This window comes from Rhinoderma darwinii, chromosome 10 (assembly GCF_050947455.1).
Source record: "Rhinoderma darwinii isolate aRhiDar2 chromosome 10, aRhiDar2.hap1, whole genome shotgun sequence".
Taxonomy (NCBI): Eukaryota; Metazoa; Chordata; class Amphibia; order Anura; family Rhinodermatidae; genus Rhinoderma; species Rhinoderma darwinii.
The window spans coordinates 94,437,584-94,460,837 of NC_134696.1; the positions used below are offsets into that span (position 1 = coordinate 94,437,584).

Below are 23,254 nucleotides of genomic sequence, written 5' to 3' on the forward strand. Positions count from 1 at the left end.
GCATTGTGGCCGACCAAGCTCATCCCTTCATGGCGTCTGTTCACCCTATGGTGGAAGGACACTTTACTGCGAGGATCTATCCGGTCTGCATGGACCAATATTCCTGCAGAACAATTTTAATGCGTGGTGGAGTCTATGCCACAATGAATTGCTGCGGTTCTGAAGACCAAAGGAGGTCCAACGTGCTATGGGTGTCTCTAAACCACTCCTGGTGGATATTACACCACTACTTTTTCTCATTAAGATGAGCTGCATAACCTCTCCAAGTCTCTTACATCCACTCTAACCCCGTCCTTAATAAAACCTTCCCTTGCGTCCTGGATCCCCATAATGACCGAGCATCCTAGGGATCTATAACTAGTCTAAGCAAGCAACAGTGGGTTCCTGGTACTTAGCAACACCCTAGAACTATATCTACGCTAAATTCTTTTTTTAATTTGATGTGTTTCAAACAATCTGTAAGTCTTTGGGTCTATATTTTTACTCTATGAATGGAGAAAGATTCCCCCCTTAACCTCCTTGGGAATTATAAATATTCATTCCGCGCAAGTGACAGCGCACCCCTGCCGATCAGCAACACCACCGAAACAAATCCACGCTAGGGCATGTCTTATCATATCATGGCTTTAACTCCATATTCATGGTTTTGAATATATTTTTATTGCTTTACAGTCACATCATTTAACGATCCTTACACTACGGAGAAACCGAGGAATTAGTTCCGGGTCATTGGATTTAGTTATTTTTAACAAAAACCAAACAACGATAGAGATAAATAATAAGACACATGTAATAGCTTTATGGAAAGACCTATAACTAGACAAGACCAATTAACATGGCTATCTGTTTATTATTGTAGATGTCATTTATTTGTGTGACCCCATAGATCCCTTCATTGTTTGTTATATATGTAATGGTATGGTGCATTGTTATTTTTACGATATACTCATATAGAGGACACTTGGCACATGTTTGGGTAAATGAAAGTCTATGGACACGTTAGATGTATAGATTGGAAACATTTCTCGGCGGTGTGGTTTGAATGTAATCTTGCAGAGTCAAAAGAGAGCAGATGTGGACAATTATTACAGTAAAATTTAAATTACAGTAAAATTTTCATAATACAGAACACTGAAGCACCAAGATGGCACGGCTCAGTACATTCATAGCCTGAAGATAGAGCAGAGGACCGGATATGACACATCCAGTAGGCCACCATTTTTGATAAACTGCTACTCAGTTGATCCATAATGTGCTTCAGGTCTGACATTTATCCAAGCTAAACTTTGCCTGCAACGGTCCTTAGAGCAAACTGTATAGAAAAGATAGTGGTCCCCCCCGAATATCACATCAGGGTCCAATATAGGAATAGTCAGACCATTCATTTTCTGGCAGTGCAGGATTAGGACCGTTCTTCTCTAATGCTAAATTACCAGGAATTCCAGATTCCATCGTTTTCAGATTACCAGAAGTTCATTGTTTCAATATTTCGTTTAGAATAGGGATTTAAGTTTATTTTTCCCAAAAAGTTTACAATATTATACATTTTTTCCCTCCTTGTGTGGCGTTCTGCCTTCGTAAACCTGCAATTTCGTTTTGCAGGGCTGAGACTTTATCTTGAAACCCAGAATTCATCATCACCTCTTGCTCCTAAAATGGACACAAAAACAAGAAAAAGATTTATCAAAACTAGTGAAAAATATTAAAACCAGGGGCACGTATAATGTTGTTGAATTTAGTTGTTGTCTAAAGGGATTTCCACAACGGATTTCATTGTGGAAAATCCTCTGCGTAATACAGTAGCAGCAAAGTCGATTTGAACAAATCTCATCCACGCGCTGCGTAAAAACGCTCCTAAATTTACCTGCGGTGCGTTTTTTTAAATCCGCAGCATGACAGTTTAGGCTTCGGAATTGCTGCTTCTATGTTGCGGGTTTTCCCCATTAAATTGACAAACTGCGAATGTTGCGATTTTTGCGGCCGAAAAGCTGCGATTCCGCCGCAAAAATCGGATCTCAGGAAAAAAAATAGATTATACTTACCCAGAATTTTGTGCTTCTTCTTCCAGGCAGGCCTACTGGAATGACATTTCATCCCATGTGACTGCTGCAGCCAATTACAGGCTGCAGCGGTCACATGGGATGAAATGTCAACCCAGGAGGCCGGGCTGCACGGACATCAGAGGGACGTGTCACCATAACTACAGGCAAGTATAAGCTTTTTTTTTAACCTGCTGTTTTCAACAGCGGACATTCCTCCCAAAAAACTGCACTACAATTTGGCGCGTTTTTTTCAGACTAAATTCGGGGTCTAGGGTGGATTTGCTGTGTACTTTTATGCAGCGTATCCGCCCTGTGTGAACATGGGTAAAAAACTATTTAAATGACTCCCTTCCCTTACTCTCACGTTTGAGAGTGCTCTCTGTGAATAGAACTCTTTTCCCGGAGTCTTGCAGACATTATTGGAGTCAAGCTTCAATGACATTGCGGAGATTTCTGGTGGGAGCACCATAAGGAACTGTGCTATCTACGCAGCAAGACACCACCAGTAAGACTTAAGGGTGGGCAACTGCTAAAAACACGAGCAAAAAGATGAAAGGGCCCATGTATGATTTGGGAAGGCATGCATTAAAAGGGCCAGTTTTGGGCAATCCCATTTTCTCTGCTTTCGAGCATGCTTTGTTCACATGCTCCACCAACAAACCTCTAACGTCCATGGGCAGCACAACATGCCAACTCCAAATAAGATCTGAGTTATACAATACTCTACCTTGAGCTTCTGAGATATCACCAATTCATTTTGCTGCATCATCATCTTCCTCTCTTGTTCCATCTTGTCCATGAGCATTTCTTTATGCTGCTCAAAACTCCTATCCTGATCTTCCATACGTTGTTGCAGAGCTTTGTTATTTTGCACTATAATTTCTTTCTCTCTCTCTGCGTTTTCGGTTTGAGCACGTTCCTCTAAAACAGTGTGTAAATACAAATCAGTATGAAAAATACATATCAGACGTCGTATCACAGTGCCAGGACCCTCACCGATCCCAAGAATGATTTAGTGATCGGCCCCTTCATAATTTTCCCCGCCCAGTGACCCTTCCAGCCACCCACTTTAACAAAATGTTTAAGTATGCAGCCAACTCATTAATGTCTTCAAGGATGGAGGTCCAGAGACATCAATGGGTCAAATATGGCGGCAATGACCGAGACATTTGAAGGTTTCAGAACGACTGATCATCTCTTACCTGCGAGCTGTCTCTCTTTCTTCGTCAGGCTATCATCTGCTTGAATGATGGCAGCTTCAATTTCTTTCTTCTCGGCGATATACTCCTGCATCACTTCAAGCGCCTTTGGATAGGAAAAGTAAAATTGGTTACATGGCAAAATTGGAATTTCACATTGTAATTATTTTTTGGGCAATTCTTCAGGTTTGTGATTGAATAATTATTTGGCCCAAGTGTTTGCTAGGTAGTGTCCCGAATATGGCGGGTCCTAACTCGCAGGCCACTATATGGAGGTGACAAAAGCATATCTCCCCGCTCATATTATGACTCTTTATACAGTACATCACCAATATTGACTGCAAGTGATAGAGATCACCAGTGCTCGAGTACGAGTAGTGTGGTTGTCACACTCCAGAAATTGAACTGTGATAGCTTGGGTGTCACATGTTGTCCGCTTTAGACAACCACCTTACGAAATGTGGTTTCCCCCTCTACAAAATCAGATGAAAGAGGGTCAGCTGTATAGGAAGAGGTACTGAACGTACACTACTAGGCATGTGCAAAGGGCACTACAAAGAAGACAACCCATGTGATGTATTTTTGCAATGTCACCGATTTTGATTCTTATTTTGCTTTTAGCTTTTTTGTAAAATTTACCTTTATGCCTTTTCCAGGTTTTATGTTATAAGCTTCTACAACATTAAGCTTCTTCATTAAATACTTTTTGTGTCCTCCAGGTACGGAATATTTTCCCTGCAAGATGTCATTCTCTATAGTCACACTTAGCTCTTGGAGAAGTTTCCTGCAAAAATCTCTTGAAGCCTTTTCATTCTTTGTAGAATATTCAATCATTTTATGATCAATTAGTTCCTGTTAGAAAAAAAAAAAAGTGAAAGATATATTTTTAAGTGCTCCATAATCATCATGGAAAACATCACTACGCTGTGCCAGACAATGCTCGAATAATGTTATAAGTGACAAGAAAATCTATTCGCTCAGCTCGAGCTTCGTGGTGAAGCAATAACTTGAAAAATTTGTAAAATTGTTTTTGAATGCATTGTGGGAAACTTTCGTGCCGCAGTCAATCCCCATATAGTCCAGTGCTATGACAGAAGGGTGGTCACTGTCCTAGAATGGCCATGCATTACCCTTGGCATTGTCATGCTGGTGACTAGCACTAGTGATTGACATTCTGGATATAGGAACACAGACTCAACAGTTCTCATTGGATGCCAAGGTAAAAGATAATAAAAAAACATATCAATAAAAGTAAAAAAATAAATGGAATTGAGATTATTGATAATTCAATTCACAAATTAGGGCAAAATTTATTTCCTTACCCATTGCAGCCACCAGACTGGAGCTCTAGGTGAGCAGTTTTTTAATAGTGTGATTTTGGCGGCAAACAATTGGCAGGGGTTTTTTATCTAGTGACTGACCTTCAATTTACGTTGATATTTCTGATCCTTATCATTTAGTGAACGTCCCATGAAGACTTTAATGGCCTCTTTCTCACTTTCCATGTGCATGGTCAGGAACTCTTGTTGTGTCTCCGTTGGGAATTTCGGGATATATTTGTCCATCTCACATTCATATTTGGACAGTGCGTCTTGTAAAGCTGCTGTGTTTTCAATCTCCGCCAGAGCCAGAACCGCATTCTCCATGCAGGGAACTGTCCCACTCTGAATTGCCTTCACATACGAGGCAGCGAGAACCCCTAACACTGAGACATACAAACACAATTCCAATATTTTGCATTGTAGGACTCATGGGGTACTACTGTATATTTTTAAGGAAGATCTCCAGTGGTGACCCAACTTTCCATGTCTGCACCCCCCCCCCCCCACCTGACTGTATACCACACTCTACACTTCTTTTATATATACGGTACTAACTTTATGAACTGTTGCCTTGTTTGTGCTTTAAAGAAACCTCCATCCTGATTCTTAGATCTCCCCAGCTTTCTCTTCCTCTCTGCTTTGCTATCAATCCCATGATGCTTCAGCACAGCATCACATGACCAGCTAAAGACCATACCATTTCTGCATGCTGGGGGACACTAGGATTATTATTCTCTCTATATTCTCTGAAATAGGCTGAAAAACCATAAGTATACAGACAGGGAGGCTGCACTATATTCTTTTACACCTGTGTGACAGGAACCTGTGTAAGTATCAGTGGTGGCTGATGGTAGAAGTTTCTGTCCCCCCCTGTGTAATACTAGTGTGGTACAGGAACTGCTGAAGCCTGTGATGGGTGACACATAGATCTCCATAGACACAAGTAGAGAAAGTAGTCACCGAGCCGGATTCACACTGCTGCTAAGCAACTGTCCCAGCCTGATATATAGAGATAAATAACAGGGGAGAGACTGACACATGGAATACCATAATGGAGCACATGGCAAAGTTTTGTTTTGAGTGTCCCTTTAAGCAAACACGTGACTTCTGTCTAGGTGGCCACAATTTGAGCACAGATATGATCTCATGAACTTCTATTGGTTATACAGTAGACTACCCCTCCATGCTCCACAGACTTGTTTTAGGCTTATTCCTCTTACTCTTGTAAAACCATGAAAAGAACACATAAAAATAATACATATGGTTTTATATTACCTGGTGCCCAGATCTGCTGCTTAGGGTTCCCCTCTGTGTTGTCCAACCATGGCTGCAGCACTTCTTAGACTATGAGTCTGAGACACTCCCACTGTTCTCTGATTGGCCAGAGCTGCTCAGGTGAGCAGTTCTGGCCAATTAAAAAGAACAAAGGGAGTTTCTTAGACTCAGTCTATGAAGTGCTGTGGCCATTTTGGGACAACACCGAGGGGACCCCCAAAGCGGTGGATCCAGGGCAAAGGGGCGTAACTGGAGGACACCAGGTAATATTACTCCATATATGCCATCACATTTATAATTTTGTCCTGAGATCGGAGGGCGTGCATACTTATTCATTCATTCATAATATGTCACTTACTTCTCCCAGTTACTTCAATTCCTCCAGCAAGTGTTTTAACACGACTGTTGGTTAACATGAAATTATAGAATATTGCCGCCTGCTCTACAAAGTCCTCTTCTAATTCACTCTCTTTTAGTGTTTCCAGAATCTGAAGTTTTTTCTTTGATGCCGGTCGGTCAAATACAAAACATTTGTGCGTGTGGAAAAAATGTAGAATGCACTCACGGGGTAAATTATAATCCTGGATTCTTTTGTCCGTACCTTAAAGAGATAAATGATCAGTGTTAATATGCATTAAGGGAACCCAGCAAAGCGGGAAGGGGGAAGCCCGTCGACAAGTTTGACGGGCTTAATAAATGTGGCACCCTAGTTGTTGGCTTCTGCAGATACCAGTGTGCCCATATGAGTCCAGGGATGTCAAAGTATTACTGAAACTGGGCACCAGGGTCATCAACATCCAGTCATATGGTTTTATCGGACTAAGAGCCATTTTGGCACCACAGTTGAAATAGACTTTGCAATATAACTAGCATTTCGCCTTTCTCATACTAAAATTGTGTTAGGTCATTTTTATTATTAGTTAGTACGGTCGAAAAAAGACATATGTCCACCAAGTTTAACCAAGGGATGGTAGAAAGGGAAGGGATGGAAGAAATGATAGAACTTTGTTTTACCCCTATTGATCCCGAGGAAGGTTTAAGCCGACTGGATCAACATTCAAACAAGAATTCTACACATAGGAGCTGATATTATTTTGTTCTAGGAAATTATCTTTGCCTTTTTTAAACCCATCTACTGTCCCTGCTGTGGCGGCTCCTGCGGTGACTATTCCATAGATTCACAGTTCTCACAGTAAAGAAGGCTTGTCGCCTCTGCAGGTTGAACCTTTTTTTTCTCCAGATGGAGGCAGTGCCCCCTTGTTTTTTGAGGGGGTTTTACATGGAACAGGATTTCACTATATTTCTTGTATGGGCCATTCATATATTTATAGTTAATCATGTCCCCCGTTACTCGTCTCTTTTCAAGGCTAAATAGGTTTAATTATTTTAATCTTTCCTCATAACTTAGATTCTCCATGCCCCTTATTAGCTTCGTTGCTCTTCTTTGTATTTTTTCATCCTTTCTATGAACTGGAGCCCAGAACTGAACTGCATATTCTAGATGAGGCCTCACTAATGCTTTGTAAAGTGGTAATATTACATCCCTGTCCCGCGAGTCCATGCCTCTTTTAATACATGACAATATCCTGCTGGCCTTTGAAGCAGCTGATTGACATTGTGCTGTTATTTAGTCTATGATCTACAAGTACACCCAGATCCTTCTCAATCAGTGACTCTCCTAGTGTAGCTCCATCTAATATATATGATGCATGCAGGTTGTTGGTACCCAGATGCAGAACTTTACATTTATCCACATTTGCCAAGTGGACGCCCAAACACTTTGTGTGTCCAAATCGGCTTGTAATTCACGAACATCTTCCATAGACTGAACATTACTACATAGCTTGGTGTCATCTGCAAAAATAGAAATAGTGCTATTAATCCCATCCTCTATATCATTAATAAATAAGTTGAATAATAGTGGTCCTAACAATGAATCTTGATTAATTAATTGTGCTTTGGTAATAAATTTAATATTAATTTAATTAAATGGATTTTCCGCTAGGATGTTCCATAATTGCATATCGCTTGGGATCTCACAAACGTAACCCCCGTCGATCACTAGAACCGATCGACAGTGGAAAAGCTCTATGTCCCTTCAGAGCTTTTTAGCTTTGCTCGACTTATTATAGATGCTGCATGTCCAGGGCTTTATAGTCAAAAAAAGATGAGCAGAGCTGAAAGGGCACCACCTTAGAGCCACTGCCACTTTGTTCTAGTGATTGGCGGGGAATACAGTGGTCTAACACCCACAAATATTACAATGCTAGCAATATGCCATCAGTCTGAAGTGAGAAGGCCCCTTTAATCTCATATCTTACACTATTTATTTCTAAATACCTATTGGAGACACCATCGTGGGATTGTGTGTGTCTTCCCCTTGGACCCATCCCCTCTGCCATACTTGATTTGTCAAATTAAATTTAATTGTTTCATTCAACTACATTAGAGCATGCAGGTTGGTATATGTTTTTTGAGTAGTAAAATAAATAAAAATATTGGAGTGAACCATCCATTATTAGAAGGATTACTTAAGGCTTCATCTGGACTTCCAGTCATTTGACTGTTGTGTGATAGTAAAATCCATATTGTGGAAGTGCAACTTTGGAGTGACTCCTACATGTCAGTGTAAGTGACCACAGCAGTTGCAAAACTTTTCCATTTTAATTCGCAAGACCGCAATTAAAGAAGTGGAAGTTATGTGACCCAACCTGCAGCTCGAATTACTTATTTAGACGCATTACCTAGACAATGTCTGTCAAAGATAAACTAGGGGAGGGATACAAAAAATCCCCTTCCCAGTCCCCTACCCCCATCCATTTGACACCTAGTAACTCAAGGTCCTATTACACGGCCCATTAAGGGGCGTAAAATCAGGGGAAGATAATCAAGGAAGCTTGTTGATCGGCGCTCGTTTGCTCCTTAAACCAGGAGCGATGATCGGTTATGTATGGGGACCAGCGATCATTACTATGGAGATGTGCTGCCGACAACGATAATATTTTCTGCTGCATAATAGAAGATGAACGAGCGTTTGCTCATATATCGGCTGATCGTTGCCTTGTTTACACAGGGCAATGATCGGGAGCGAGCCTTCATATGAACGCTCGTGTGCCTAATTATTGGCCCGTGTAAAAGGGCCATTAGACTACAAAATACCAGGAAATTACCTTTCTTGAGCTCCAGAGATGACATCAGATACTCATCTTCTGTTATTGGTTTATCATTCTTCTCTAGTAATAGAGTGAAGTCTCGGACACACCAGGTGAATGATGGGAAAAACCTCTTATATTCGGCTGTCTCATTGCTTTGGTCAGAAGAGGACTTCAGCTTAATCAGTTTTGTCAGTTCTGTTACGTAACTGAGAGATTGTATTGCTAAGGAAAAGGTGACTGTGGGAGATAGATAGATAGATAGATAGATAGATAGATAGATAGATAGATAGATAGATAGATAGATAGATAGATAGATAGATAGATAGATAGATAGATAGATAGATAGATATGAGATAGATAGATAGATAGATAGATAGATAGATAGATAGATAGATAGATAGATAGATAGATAGATAGATAGATAGATAGATAGATAGATAGATAGATAGATAGATAGATAGATAGGTGGATAGATGGATAGATAGATTTTAAAAAAATCTGCACCATGTGAATGGAGATTTGGAAAACACATGAAATGGTGGTATCTGGGAAGCAAAGAAGCAATTTTGTGAATGGATGACTCTCGCAAGAAGGTCAGAGAGCCACACAAACACATTTTTCCACTTTTTTTTCCTCGTAGAAAGCCTCAAAATCCTGTAGTTGGAACAAAGGTACGGCATCACCAACAATCTTACCAGATGAGCGTTTGGTTAACCCACCAGAGGATGACGGGAGGTATTCTTTGGTTTGTGAGATTGTAATTTCTGTCTGGTGTCACCAAGGAGGAGACGGAAAAGTAAGAGGAGCTGCCTTGTACCATCACCTGTACCGAGAATAGCAACAGCCGAAGCACAATCTGATGAATGGCCTTAGTGCGTGTTGGCATGGCCTCAACTGATCTGCTGTTTGCATAGCCTGCAGATTGCCAGAAAATTACACAAAAAAAAATAGAAGTCAACAGATGTAATACAACCATAAAATGTAATTATAGCCTGAACATTTTAGACCGTTGCCTTCCCTCTGCTGGACTCCGTATATGTATAATTTCGGTCTCCATGGCTGCTAAGTCCATGGGCTCTTCCTGGTGTGCTGTGAGAGTGGTCTGCCTTTCTCTTTTATAGCAATAGACTTAGGGTAGGTTCACGCAGCTTATTTTCAGCTGTTTTTCGGGGCGTAAACACCATAAAGAATGGCTGAAAATACGGAAGCTGAACACCTCCAAACATGTGCCCATTGATTTCAATGGGGAAAAACTGCATTTCATTCCAATGGGGCATTTTCTTACGCGGCCGTTGGAAAAAATGGTGCGTAGCGTTAAAAAAAACGCACCATAAAAAAAGTGCACGCCACTTTTTGAGCCGTAATTCATTGGGTCAATAGAAAACCAGCTCCAAAAACGGCCGCAAAAAACGCCTCAAAAAACATCAGAGGCTGTTTTCCCTTTTACAGCCATTTTGCGCGTGAACATACACTTACGGTTTTATTACATGGCCCAAAAATGAGCGCCGGTCAATAAGCCGACTCGTTAATAGGTGCTCATTTGCTCCTTTCATAATGATCGGTTACGCATGGGGATAAGCGATCGTTATTACGATCGCTCGTCCCCATACATTTCTATCATGTCGGCAGCACGTCTCCCTGTTTACACAAACATGTCCTGCCGAAAACGATAATATTTTCGGCTGCATAAACTATACAATTAGCTGATGAAGGAGCATTTGCTTGTTCGTCGGCTGATCGTTGCCCTGGGCACACAGGGCAATGATTGGGAACAAGCTTTCATATGAACGCTCGTTTGCCTGATCATTGGCCCGTGTAAAAGGGCCTCAAGGGAGACATATTACTATTGCATCCCCCCTCCTCTCCCCTTCATCTTCTATTTGCAGGTTTCACACTAGATTAACTCCCACCGTCTTTTTACAGCAGGCAGTGCATGTCCTTAGTCTACAGCTACGTCTTTTGGCGTCGCTGTAGGTCAGGCTGATGAGCGCTCGTGTGAGCGCTCATCCTCTAAGCAGGAGCTGTAACTTACAGCTCCTGATCTTAGAGCAGCCTCCTGAACACAGCTGGGGTCGGAAAACATTCGGACCCCAGCTGTTTAACCCTTTGATCGCCGCGGTCCGTGACCGCGGCAAGATCAAAAGGGAACTGCCCGCTTCGATCTCGTCATCGGAAACCCAGCGACGTGATCAAACACCGGCGAATCCCTCTGCAGTCAGCCCTGGGGACCTACAAAGGACCCTAGGGCTGTCTGTTCTGTTTGCCTGCTGTTCGGGCACACTATGTGCTGCCCTAACAGCAGCCTGTGTCATAGTGACATAGTGTAATGTATTAGCATACAGGAGTATGCTAATACATTACAAGTAAAAAATAAAGTTCTAAATAAAGTTATTCATTAATGGGATTTAAAAAAAAAGTAACAAAAAAAAAAAATATGAAAAAAAAATGTCATTATTTTTCATAAAATTTATTTTATTGCCCCTACACTAAATAAAAACAAAAAAACCTACACATATTAGGTATCTATACGAGCGTTATAACCTGAAGAATTAATTGAATGGGTTATTTAGCGTGAAACATGAACGAGATAAAAAACAAACAAGAAAAACTATGAAGAGAATCGCTTTTTCTTATATTCACGCCGTAAAAATAATTTTTTTCTACCTACAAACTATGAAAAAAAAAAAATACTATTTCTCCCGCATAAAACAAGCCCTCATACGGCCACGTCAATGAAAAAAATAAAAAAGTTATGGCTGCCGAAATGCAGAGAGGCAAAAACAGAAAAATGTAACCGGTCATTAAAACCTTTTCAGGCCCGGTCATTAAGGGGTTAAGTTACTGAAGAAGTTTCTAAACATTTACAGAGTCTTGAGGCCGGAAAGGGGAACTACAGGCTGCTGGAAGATGAGAAATATGACCCTTTCCCCCAGTAAGATCCATTACAGAGATTCCTATATTCCCATATACTACTGACATAGAATATAATGCGTTTTACGATTAAATAGAAATAATTAAGGATACTGTAGCTGCTCCATAGATTGCTGGTCAATAGTACCCAGGCTATTAAACACCAGGGCGCTGCTCAACAGGACAGCCAAGGAAAAGATCCAAGCGTCATTTTTACAGTTTCCCTGCAGGACAAGAAAAAAAAAAGTTATTTTAATGTTTCACTGAATTATAGTCCAAGATGGCAACTCCTCAACACCAGTCGGTGGCGTGGTGAGCGGAAGAGGGGAGGATGGTCATGATCGGAAGTGAAGGTGAAAAAGGTCAAGTACATACACCTTATATTGCTCATGATCAATCAAAACTTAGTTTCCATTTTATAAACTGCACTGGAAAAAAGTAACATGGATTCTAAATGATTGGTATACAATATATGGGCAAACGTATATGGACACGCCTCCTAATTTTTTATTTCAGGTGCATAAATCAAGCACACCCATGCGATCTCTATAGACCTACATTGGTAATAGTATGGGTCATATTGAAGAGCTCAATGACTTTAAACGTGGCACTGTCACAAAAATGGCAACAAAAAGCCATAGGATTGCAACAAGTTAGTTCAAAAATTCTGATCTGCCAGATCTGCCCAGTCACCTGTGTTATTATTATCTGCTAGATCTGCCCAGTCACCTGTAAGTGTTATTATTATCGGCTAGATCTGCCCCAGTCACCTGTAAGTGTTATTATTATCTGCTAGATCTGCCCGGTCACCTGTAATTGTTATTATTATCTTCTAAATCTCCCCGGTCACCTGTAAGTGTTATTATTATCTGCTAGATCTGCTCCGGTCACCTGTAAGTATTATTATCTGCTAGATCTGCCCCGGTCACATGTAAGTGTTATTGTTATCTGCCAGATCTCCCCGGTCACCTGTAAGTGTTATTATTATCTGCAAGATCTGTCCCAGTCACCTGTAAGTGTTATTATTTTCTGCCAGATCTGCCCGGTCACCTGTAAGTGTTATAATTATCTGCTAGATCTGCCCCGGTCAGCTGTAAATATTATTATCTGCTAGATCTGCCCCTGTAAGTGTTATTATTATCTGCTAGATCTGCCCCAGTCACCTGTAAGTGTTATCATTATCCGCTAGATCTGCCTGGTCATCTGTAAGTGTTATCATTATCTGCTAGATCTGCCCGGTCACCTGCAAGTGCTAATATTATGAAGTCTAAGCATCTAGAAGTAACAACAGCTCAGACACGAAGAGGTAGACTAAGCAAACTCACAGAGAACGGGTCCATCGAGTGCTTAAGCATGTGGCGTGTAAGAATCACCCATTCTCTGTTGTATCACCCACTGTAGAGATCCAAACTGACTGTGGAAGCGACATCAGCACCAGAACTGTGTGTCCGGAGCTTCATGAAATGGGTTTCCATGGTTGCTGCACATAAAACCTAAGATCACCATGCACAATGCCATGCGGTGGCTGGAGTGGTGTAAAGCACGCTGCCACTGGAGTCTGGAGCATAGTGTTCTCTGGAGCGATGAATTACGTCTCACTATTTGGCAGTTTGATGGAGGAATCTGGGCTTAACGGATGCCAGGAGAACAGTCCCTACCGGAATGCATAATGAATACTTTACAATTTGGTGGAGTAGTAGTAATGGTCTGGGGTTGTTTTTAGGGTTTGGCCCCTTATTTCCAGTGAAGAGTAACGTTAATGCCACAGCATGACAAGACATTTTACACAATTGTAGCTTCTAACTTTGTGGGAACTGTTTGGGGATCGGCCCTTTCCTGTTCCAGCATGATTGTGCCCCAGTGCACGCAGAGAGCTCCATAAAGACATGGGATGAGGAGGTTGGTGTGGAGGAACTCTAGTGGCTGCACTTTAACCCCATCCATCACTTTTGGGATAAATTGGAACGCAGATTGCGAACCCAACGTTCTCCCCCGAATATTAGAGCCTGAGCTCACAAATGCTCTTTTGACTGAATGGGCACAAATACCCACATACACACTCTAAAATCTTGTGGAAAGCTTTCCCAGAAGAGTGGAGACTGTTGTAGCTGGACAGTCACTTTCACCCACCTTTTCCACATCGCCCAGTCCCTCTGTATCCAATAAAACAAGAGTTTTTCCAGGATTCCTAGGGTGAGGAACACACCACATCCAGATGCCTTTGGTCTTTGACTGAATGCTGGATCCCAGAGCAAAACCTGGGATTATTGAAGAAGAACATCAAATATGAGATGGAGAAATCTGTAGCCTTAAAATAAATTAGTTGTTTTTGTGATTACAATTATTTATTACTGTAAAGCAAGTCTACAAGGCTATCACTCATGTTCTAGTGTTACTTTAGTGTCTACCTGTGCTCGCAAACAATCTAATTTTTAAACACAATTTTAACATTTTCACCTATAATTATTCAATTTGTAAATACATTACATTTCTTGAACTAATCCTGAATTAAATCCTGTGTTATACTCCAGAGCTGCACTCACTATTCTGCTGGTGGAGTCACTGTGTACATACATTACTTATCCTGTACTGATCCTGAGTTACATCCTGTATTATACTCCAGAGCTGCACTCACTATTCTGCTGGTGGAGTCACTGTGTACATACATTACATTACTTATCCTGTACTGATCCTGAGTTACATCCTGTATTATACTTCAGAGCTGCACTCACTATTCTGCTGGTAGCGTTACTGTGTACATATATAACATTACTTATCCTGTAATGATCCTGAGTTACGTCCTGTATTATACTCCAGAGCTGCACTCACTATTCTGCTGGTGTAGTCACTGAGTATATACATTACATTACTTATCCTGTACTGATCCTGAGTTACATCCTGTATTATACTCCAGAGCTGCACTCACTATTCTGCTGGTGGAGTCACTGTGACCATACATTACATTACTCATCCTGTACTGATTCTAGGTTACAGCATGTGTTATACCCCAGAGCTGCAGTCACAATTCTGTAGGCTTCAGAGCTGAAATCTCCCAGCATTCATTGCTGGTGCCCAGAGCTTGCTCTAGTGATTTGCATTCTGGAAAGTGTAGTTACACCTGGTACTGTCCAGTGATCTGATGTAGAAAAAAGTAACTTAACCCCTGCATTATAGGAGCTCAGCTTAGCAGATAGGGGTGCGTCTGACGACTATAATACAGGTTATAACTATGTAGATTATACAAATGGTGTAAAAATAATATTTACTAAGCTATGTCAATTGTTTTAAAGTAAAACTTTGCTGTGGAACATCCTTTTACAGTTTTCACATAATCTTGAGTACATTTGCAAAAATGCTTCTGAGAAAAAAAGACATGGCATTGTAATATCCTGTTTTTCAAAGTCATATCCTGAAATGAACGTGATATTTGCTAAGTAACTCATAGAAAGAATGGCGTTGCACCTTGTATGAGCTGCGGCCTGCTGTGGAAAGGGGGGGGGGGAGTCTGATGGGGGGGTTGTTTGATTTAAGGGGGCAAGGTATGGGGCCCGACACGGGTCTCTACCTTGCTATGCCCCATAGAGTGATATCTGCTATAATCTACGCGTTTTCTGGCGTTCACTATAGTAAAGTTGTCAAGCCGCCTCTTTTGTGAAGCTGCGCACTTTTTTTTTTTTTTTTTCAAAGATGCTAAATCAACGTAAAATGCCCAAAAGTCGCAATTTTCATTGCAAAAATTCCTTATATAACTCTCATTCTCCAGTAGTTCACAGAAAATGTTTCCATACACAAATTCAGAAGTGACATGTTTTCGGCTTGATATTTATAACTCACCCGTTTTGCTCCCAGCCAGTTTGTTCATCAGATAAGATTTTCCCGTCCGGTATTTTCCTACGATTGCAATAACCACAACCGGCTGCGAGATTTCCAGAAGGATTTTTTCAGCTTCTTTATTGATGACCAGTTTATCCCCATCAACATTCTCTATCAGGCAGACAGGTTGCGGCATAGAAAGCACCGGAGGCATTGTCAGTAGTGTTCTTTTTCTGTAAGAGCCACATAAGAGAGAAACATATGATATATATAAGGTTAGGTTCACACTGGCATTAGAGCCTTCATCAGTGGCGGAAGATTTGACAGGAAGAATAGCATGGCATGAGGTACTATCCTTCCTTTCAATGACAGAACCTCACACTATTGGCTGCTTTCCAGCTCTGCTGCATTGGAACACTGCCATGATGAGTGACTGCAGCTCGGCTGCATAGTCTATAAAGAGTTCTAGGTAGTCTGAACTCCAACTCCTATCTCACTAGAGGCCTAGGTTTCGGTTATATTCCACCCCCATGCTTTACACTGCAGCTTTGTTTGTTCTATTGGTCGCTATACCACTATAGTCATTTTACTTTTGATTATCTTTGTATCTATTTCAATACTTTATAGCCTGTGCATTGAGATTGATCAGGCACTTGTTAAAAGGGGTTACCCAGAGAGATAAAATTAAAGGCCTACCCTCAGGATATCCCAGGATAGGGCATCAATATCTGATCGGTGGAGGTTTGCCGTTTTGTTTGCATTTGACAGTATGAAGCAGTGAAAAGAATGAAGGGGAAGCAGCGCTTGCATGAGCACTGCCCGCTCTTCTATACAGAGGAATCGGACCCTCACCGATAAGATATTGATGGCCTATCCTGAGGATAGGCCTTCAATTGTGTTTCTCTGGATGACCCATTTAAGGCATTATCTCAGGACAGCCATGGAGGCCTTGGTTAGGGCTAGGGCTGTCACTATAAAACAGTGAGGGTCCTTCTACATGGCCTGATATGGGCCGTGAAAACCAGCACCGATCAACGAGACAGCTCGTTGATCGGCACTTGTTTGCTCCTTTCACAAGTAGCTATGTAAGGGGACGAGCGCTCCTTACTACAATCACTCATCCCCATACATTTCCATCATGCCGGCTAGTGACCATTTTATTGGCCGCATAAATTAGCTAATAAGCCGATGAACGCTCGCTTGCTCGATCATTAGGCCATGTAAAAGGGCCTTTAGCCCTGACGATTGTAATGCCGATTGAATGGCCATCAATTCACAACCCCATCCCCCGGTTAATTATACAGCGCTATGCAATAAAGCGCAACTGCCAGTGCTATACAATTATGGTGCAGGGTGGGAAGGGGTTAAATACCACACGGTGCCCCCATAATATGGATAATACCTACATGATAATACCAAACAATCAAATAACAGTGCGATATATAGTATCCAAATAATTCTACAGTTATCACGTTTAGAGTAGACTGAGGTGGGATGGACTGTATGCATTGTCCTTTATATTGTCCCTTACCAAGCAGCACAGTTCTCTCCTCCGTCTCCTGCAGCTCTCTCTCCAGACTCCTACAGTTCTCTCTTCAGTCCTCTCTTCTGTCGTCTGCAGTCTTCTACAGTCCTCTCTTCAGTCGTCTGCAGTCTTCTACAGTTCTCTCTTCAGTCGTCTGCAGTCTTCTACAGTTCTCTCTTCAGTCGTCTGCAGTCTTCTACAGTTCTCTCTTCAGTCGTCTGCAGTCTTCTACAGTCCTCTCTTCAGTCGTCTGCAGTCTTCTACAGTTCTCTCTTCAGTCGTCTGCAGTCTTCTACAGTTCTCTCTTCAGTCGTCTGCAGTCTTCTACAGTCCTCTCTTCAGTCGTCTGCAGTCTTCTACAGTTCTCTCTTCAGTCGTCTGCAGTCTTCTACAGTTCTCTCTTCAGTCGTCTGCAGTCTTCTACAGTTCTCTCTTCAGTCGTCTGCAATCTTCTACAGTTCTCTCTTTAGACTTCTAGTTCTCTCCTCAGTCTTCTACAGTTCTCTCTCCAGATTCCGACCGTCTGTTTGTTCCTCCAGTTACAATTATTTGCCTTTTATAGAAATAATTCTAAGTGAAAGTGAAAGTGAATTCATGAGATGGTGACTCAGAATGACGATTGTAAGAATTAATTGGTCAAAAGAAAAAGTTCCTAAATTCACGGTTTCATCACAATGGAAATTTTACACAATGTTAGGCCTCATGCACACGGCCATGCCCGTAATCATGGCCCGTGAAATCCAAAAAGTCCGACGGCACGGAGACCTATCCGTAGCACTACGGAAAGGTGTCTGCGGCCAATAGATCCGGATGGGTCCGTAAGTTTTTTTTTACGGTCGTGTGCATGGGGCCTTATTGTAGATTGCATTACTTCTGATATTGCCCAATGCCAGTTGCCACCCGGCTTTGCCAGACTCCTCAATGACAAATCTTTCTAGGGCAGGGCTGGATAAATCTTAAGCCAAGTCTAGGAGCCAGCAATGCATATGGTGGCGTAACTATAGGGGTCGAAGGTATGACAGAGCACCATACTCCAGGGGTCCCACCTGCCACATCAGGCCTTTCAGGGTAGGGTACAACGTCTTGACACTGGCTGGTGTAAGGACCCTGTGTAAAGGGCATGGAAGAGAAGAAAACCAGGGAGCGAGGAGAGGTAATAAAATAAGGGAGTTTATTTTTTTCTAGTCCGTTCTGGGATTTGATTAATATTGAGGTGTGTTTTCTATTTTAAGTGTATGGGGTCTGAATTATTTAGGGGTTTGATTAATGCCTCCTATATACAGTGACAGCTCAGTCATATGCCCCCGATGCCGGGACAGCCACATTCCCACCCTTTCCTAAAGGCTATCCTCTGCTCCTGTATATTTGCATGAGGCACTGTCTGATGCTGCCACCTGCTGGCCAAATAATTATGAATCCTCTACAACAGCGGAGACATCATTTTTAACTCCTTAACGGCCAGGCCTATTTTGACCTTAATGACCAAGCATTATTTTTCATTTTTTTCCACCGTCGCATTCCAAGAGTCGGAACTTTTTTATTTTCCCATCATCATAGCCGTTGTTGTGAGCGGTTGTATATTGCGGGACGAGGAATTTTTTCCATTGCACTATTTTTGGGTGCAAATAATATATTGATTAACTTGTTATCGGAAAGAAATTGAAAAAAAAAACAGCTATTCCAGAATAGTTATTGGGGTTTTAAATTTACGTTGTTTACTATGCGATGTAAATATTATGTTACTTTTATTCTACGGGTCGGTACGATTACAGCGATACCAAATATGTACAGGTTTTTTATGTTTTACTATATTTGAAAAATGAAAACCCTTTTGTGGTAAATGGGATTTATTGATAAACTTTTATTTCATTTTTTTTGTGGAGATAAAAATAGAAAAAGGAATTTTGCTGTTTTTTGTACGCCGCTCACCCGGAAGTTTATTTAATGTGTTAACTTTATTGTTCAAGTCGTTATAGTCGCGGCAATACTATATAAGTGTATTTTTATTTTATTTTGTACACTTTTACTAAATAAAACCACTTTTTATGCAAAAAAGCGGTTTTATTTTTTCTGTCATTTTTTTTTCATTTTTAAATAAACTTTATTTAACTGTTTTCATTTTTTTTATTTTTGGCCCACTAGGGGACTTCACAATGTGATCTTCTGATTGCAGATACATACCAAAGCATTATTGAGAGTCAGCATCAAAACTGACAGGTAATCTATCAAGCCACGCCCCTGGCGTGACCTAATAGGCAGTTACTGATGGCAGACCTGGGGACCTTTGTTAGGTCCCCGGCTGCCATGGTAACCCATCGACCCCCCGCGATCGCGTTGCGTGTGTTTCCTATGGGGTGACAGAGGGAGCTCCCTCCCTCTGTCAAACAACTTAGATGTCACAGTCGCTATTGAGGGGTTAACCTGCTGGAAGTTGGAAGCTACAATTGTTAAAAATGTCTTGGTATGCTAAATTTTTGAATTCCCGTTGCACAACACCGAGTGCCACTTGGGCCGTTTCTCAAGGCATCCGAGTAGCACCCGATAGTTTTCCCGGACCCATTTTAGCTGGTGAATGGGTTCCGTGACAATGGACCTGATTTTTCGATCCATGGAAAGATAGGATGTGTCCTATGTTTCCACGGATCACGGACGGTACCGGTCCAACACATACGGTCATGTGCATAAGGCTTTAAGATTACCCTTCACTGGAACTAAGGACCCTAGGCCGACCCCTGGAAAACAATCCTGGCACAATGCAGTCAGGCAGTTAACGTTCTCCTGTCATTCACCAAACCCAGACTCATCCATCAGATGCTAGATAGAGAATTGCCACTCCACAGAACATGTTTTCCCTGCTCCAGAGTCCAGTGGCAGTGGCTTTATACCCCTCCATCCGACGCTTGCCATTGTGTTTGGTGATCAGGGTTGCCAAACGTACATAAATTTATGGACAGTCCGCAAAAATGGGTGTTTTTTTCTGCCGTCCGTAGTGTCCAGCAGAAAAAAGCACCGTCCGGGATTTTTCTGCAGTCTCCTGGGACTTTGCACTGCGCATGTGCCAAAATGTACATGCGCAGTGCAAAGGAATAGTAATATGTAGGCCGGCCGCTGCCAAGTGAGGTCGGTGCCTGGAGCGGACCATTGCAGTCACCTGACATGAGGTCAGGTGACTGGACTGGTCCAGTCCTGTGCCGTCACCGACCCCAGTCAAAAGAGATCCTCCGCGGCACCGCTTCGATTCATGACCACCTCCTTCTCCTGACGGTGAGTGGTGTCAGGCAGAGTGGAGAGTGGTAGCGATAGGCTACCGCTCTCCCCAATAAGTACAAGGGAAGGGGGAGAAGGCTGTGCGGCTATAGGGGGGCACTATCTACAAGGGGGGAGCTGTGTGTAGCTATCTACAAGGTGGAGCTGTGTGTGGCTATCTACAAGGGGGGTTGTGTATGGCGCTATCTACAAGGGGGAGCTGTATGACACTATCTACAAGGGGGAGCTGTGTGGCGCTATATTCAAGGGGGAGCTGTGTGGCTATCTACAAGGGGGAGCTGTGTGACTATCTACAATGAGGGGCTGTGTATCTATCTACAAGGGGGGACTGTGTGGCTATCTACAAGAGGGACTGCATGTACTAATGTTATCCCCATATTAAGTGTCGCTGATGCATCATTACCCAATTTAATAAACAAATAAAGCAACGAAACCTGTTTCTTGGAGAATGTGGGAATGGCCACAGCTTTATTTAACACAACCAAACATTTTTGTATCACATGGCCCTGAAGTAACCACTTATTTTATTCACATCTCCTGGGATGCCGCCCACTGTGAAGCGGCGCGCATGTAGGTTCTTCTCCGGATTTTACTCTTCAGAGCCTATCTCCGCCTGCTGTGATATCTGAAAAAACAAAGAAAAACCACAGAAACACGCCTACGCAAAGAAAAAAAGGCAAGAAGCTGACGAGCCATAAGAGACACGGCAAAGAAAAGCAAAGAAATTAAAAGACAGAGAAACACCATAACTACACACCCAAATTTTACCTAAAGAGGGAGGGCGGGAGGGACGTTTGCAGCTCCAGCAGGTAAGATGGTGAACTGCCCTTGACCTCAACTATTTATCTGCTCCTAACCCCTCCTCTATCCCCTTGTCCCACCAATCCCTGCTCCTGATTTTTCCCGCACTTTCCCCCCCTTCTTTCCCCCTATCACATACAGTCCCAGGCACTTTCTCTATTTGATTTAGTGCCTCAAGACTGCATGTACTAATGTTATCCCCATATTAAGTGTCGCTGATGCATCATTACCAATTTAATAAACCAATAAAGCAACGAAACCTGTTTCTTGGAGAATGTGGGAATGGCCACAGCTTTATTTAACACAACCAAACATTTTTGTATCACATGGCCCTGAAGTAACCACTTAATTTATTCACATCTCCTGTGATGCCGCCCACTGTGAAGCGGCGCGCATGTAGGTTCTTCTCCGGATTTTACTCTTCAGAGCCTATCTCCGCCAAGGATGATACCGCGAACACCTACGCGGTACTCCGACCACCCCCACCACATAATGCCAAACCAGCCTCCACTCCATCTTGCAGACCCGACAGCATGTTGATCCCAATGTCATTTAAATGAACACCGTCAGATAACAATAAGTCCCCATTGTCACCTTCCAACATCAAATGACGAATTGCTACCCCCCCAGTGGAACGAACAAACCTGGAAATACGAACATTCAACAGCCGTCTTGACCGCTCGATGGCCACAGCACTTCTAGCTCCTCGCCAATGAGTTCGTGCAATCACCTCGGACCAAACAATCACACAATCAGAAAAAAGCTGTTTGAAATGACCCAAATCAGCCTTGATAAGGGACATCAACTCAGACAATTTCACATTCCCCAAATCATTTCCCCCAACATGTATAACGAGCACAATTGGACCGCGGCATTCCCGACTAACTTCAACTATTAACGGCAACAGCTGAACCCACCTCAGCCCTCTGATACCTTTCCAGTGCACCTCGGCCGATGACACCCCAAGACTGAGGCCTAAAGGCCGATACTCAGCCCGACGAGCTACCCAGAAAATAAAAGAATGACCAATTATCCATATCAAACCAACACCAGATCCGGACGCACATAGGACCTATAACAAGTTGAACTCCACCTACCCAGACGTTTAATATCTTCCTCCCCCATACCTTAAAGCATTAGCCTCCGTGGCTGCCCCTATTCTAAACGAATGAGTCCCGAACTCAGAAGGATCAACGCCCAAATGCTCCAAACAAGACTTAAGAACGGCTCCAAATTGAAATCGAGTAAGCGGCAAAGAATTAGAATGTATCAAGAAAGGAATCCCATCAGCTCGAAAAGACAAAAACTCACGCACCAAACGAACTGGACAGAATTCACACCCAATGAATTCACACACAACCAAACACCAACGCCCATCTGATCAGTCTTGGACCATCTCACACATACCCGAACCACTTTTTCCTCCAATAAAACATCCGCAAACAGAAGACCCCCAAACCGCTTTGCACTCGGTGACACCAATTCGCTCACCCGCAATGCTGCGAAAAAGGCCAAAGAAAAAGCAGTACGCAGCAAAACAGACCCATAAGGATCAAAGCAAACTGCCGGAACAACCGTCAGAATCCTTAGTAATAAAGCATACGTAATGGGCCTCCTAGCATCCTTCACAATATGCTCCTTCTTCCACCCCTTCAATGCCTGTCTAATAACAAAATTTTAGTCACATCAGTACAACCCCACAACTTCAGCATAAACGCAATACCAGTCAAACCTTTTGAAACCGTGTACACCGAAGAACCATTAGTACGCATCCGAGACAAATACTCCAACGTAACCTCATAATGCTGCTCATCATTTGTAGGAAAAAACCACGCCAGATAATTCCAACCACTCCGCCCAAGACTTATTATGGCTCCGCCATGTACCTGGTACCACAGAACCTTGAACTAGCGGGGCAAGTTCCCCTCGACCAGGGCCCATAAGT

General features: G+C 42.4%; 1 protein-coding gene across 7 annotated transcripts in view; it reads right to left on the bottom strand.

Moving 5' to 3' along the window:
* Positions 1-637: 637 nt before the first annotated feature.
* LOC142662235 (guanylate-binding protein 2-like) overlaps positions 638-23,254 on the bottom strand; it is a 160,195-nt gene continuing 137,578 nt past the window's right edge. For 4 of the 7 annotated variants that reach the window (XM_075840342.1, XM_075840343.1, XM_075840337.1 and 1 more), the window contains 11 exons: positions 17,248-17,794; positions 15,738-15,949; positions 14,034-14,161; positions 12,018-12,127; positions 9,009-9,199; positions 6,197-6,439; positions 4,663-4,946; positions 3,881-4,093; positions 3,245-3,347; positions 2,770-2,963; positions 638-1,650 (listed from right to left, as the gene is read on the bottom strand). In XM_075840342.1, coding sequence (XP_075696457.1) covers positions 1,531-1,650; positions 2,770-2,963; positions 3,245-3,347; positions 3,881-4,093; positions 4,663-4,946; positions 6,197-6,439; positions 9,009-9,199; positions 12,018-12,127; positions 14,034-14,161; positions 15,738-15,930 — 1,779 coding nt within the window. In that variant the 5' untranslated portion in view covers positions 15,931-15,949; positions 17,248-17,794 and the 3' untranslated portion in view covers positions 638-1,530. Of the gene's footprint in view, positions 1,651-2,769; positions 2,964-3,244; positions 3,348-3,880; positions 4,094-4,662; positions 4,947-6,196; positions 6,440-9,008; positions 9,200-12,017; positions 12,128-14,033; positions 14,162-15,737; positions 15,950-17,247; positions 17,812-23,254 lie in introns of all 7 variants that reach the window. The other 3 variants (XM_075840344.1, XM_075840341.1, XM_075840338.1) reach the window with 2 other exon arrangements.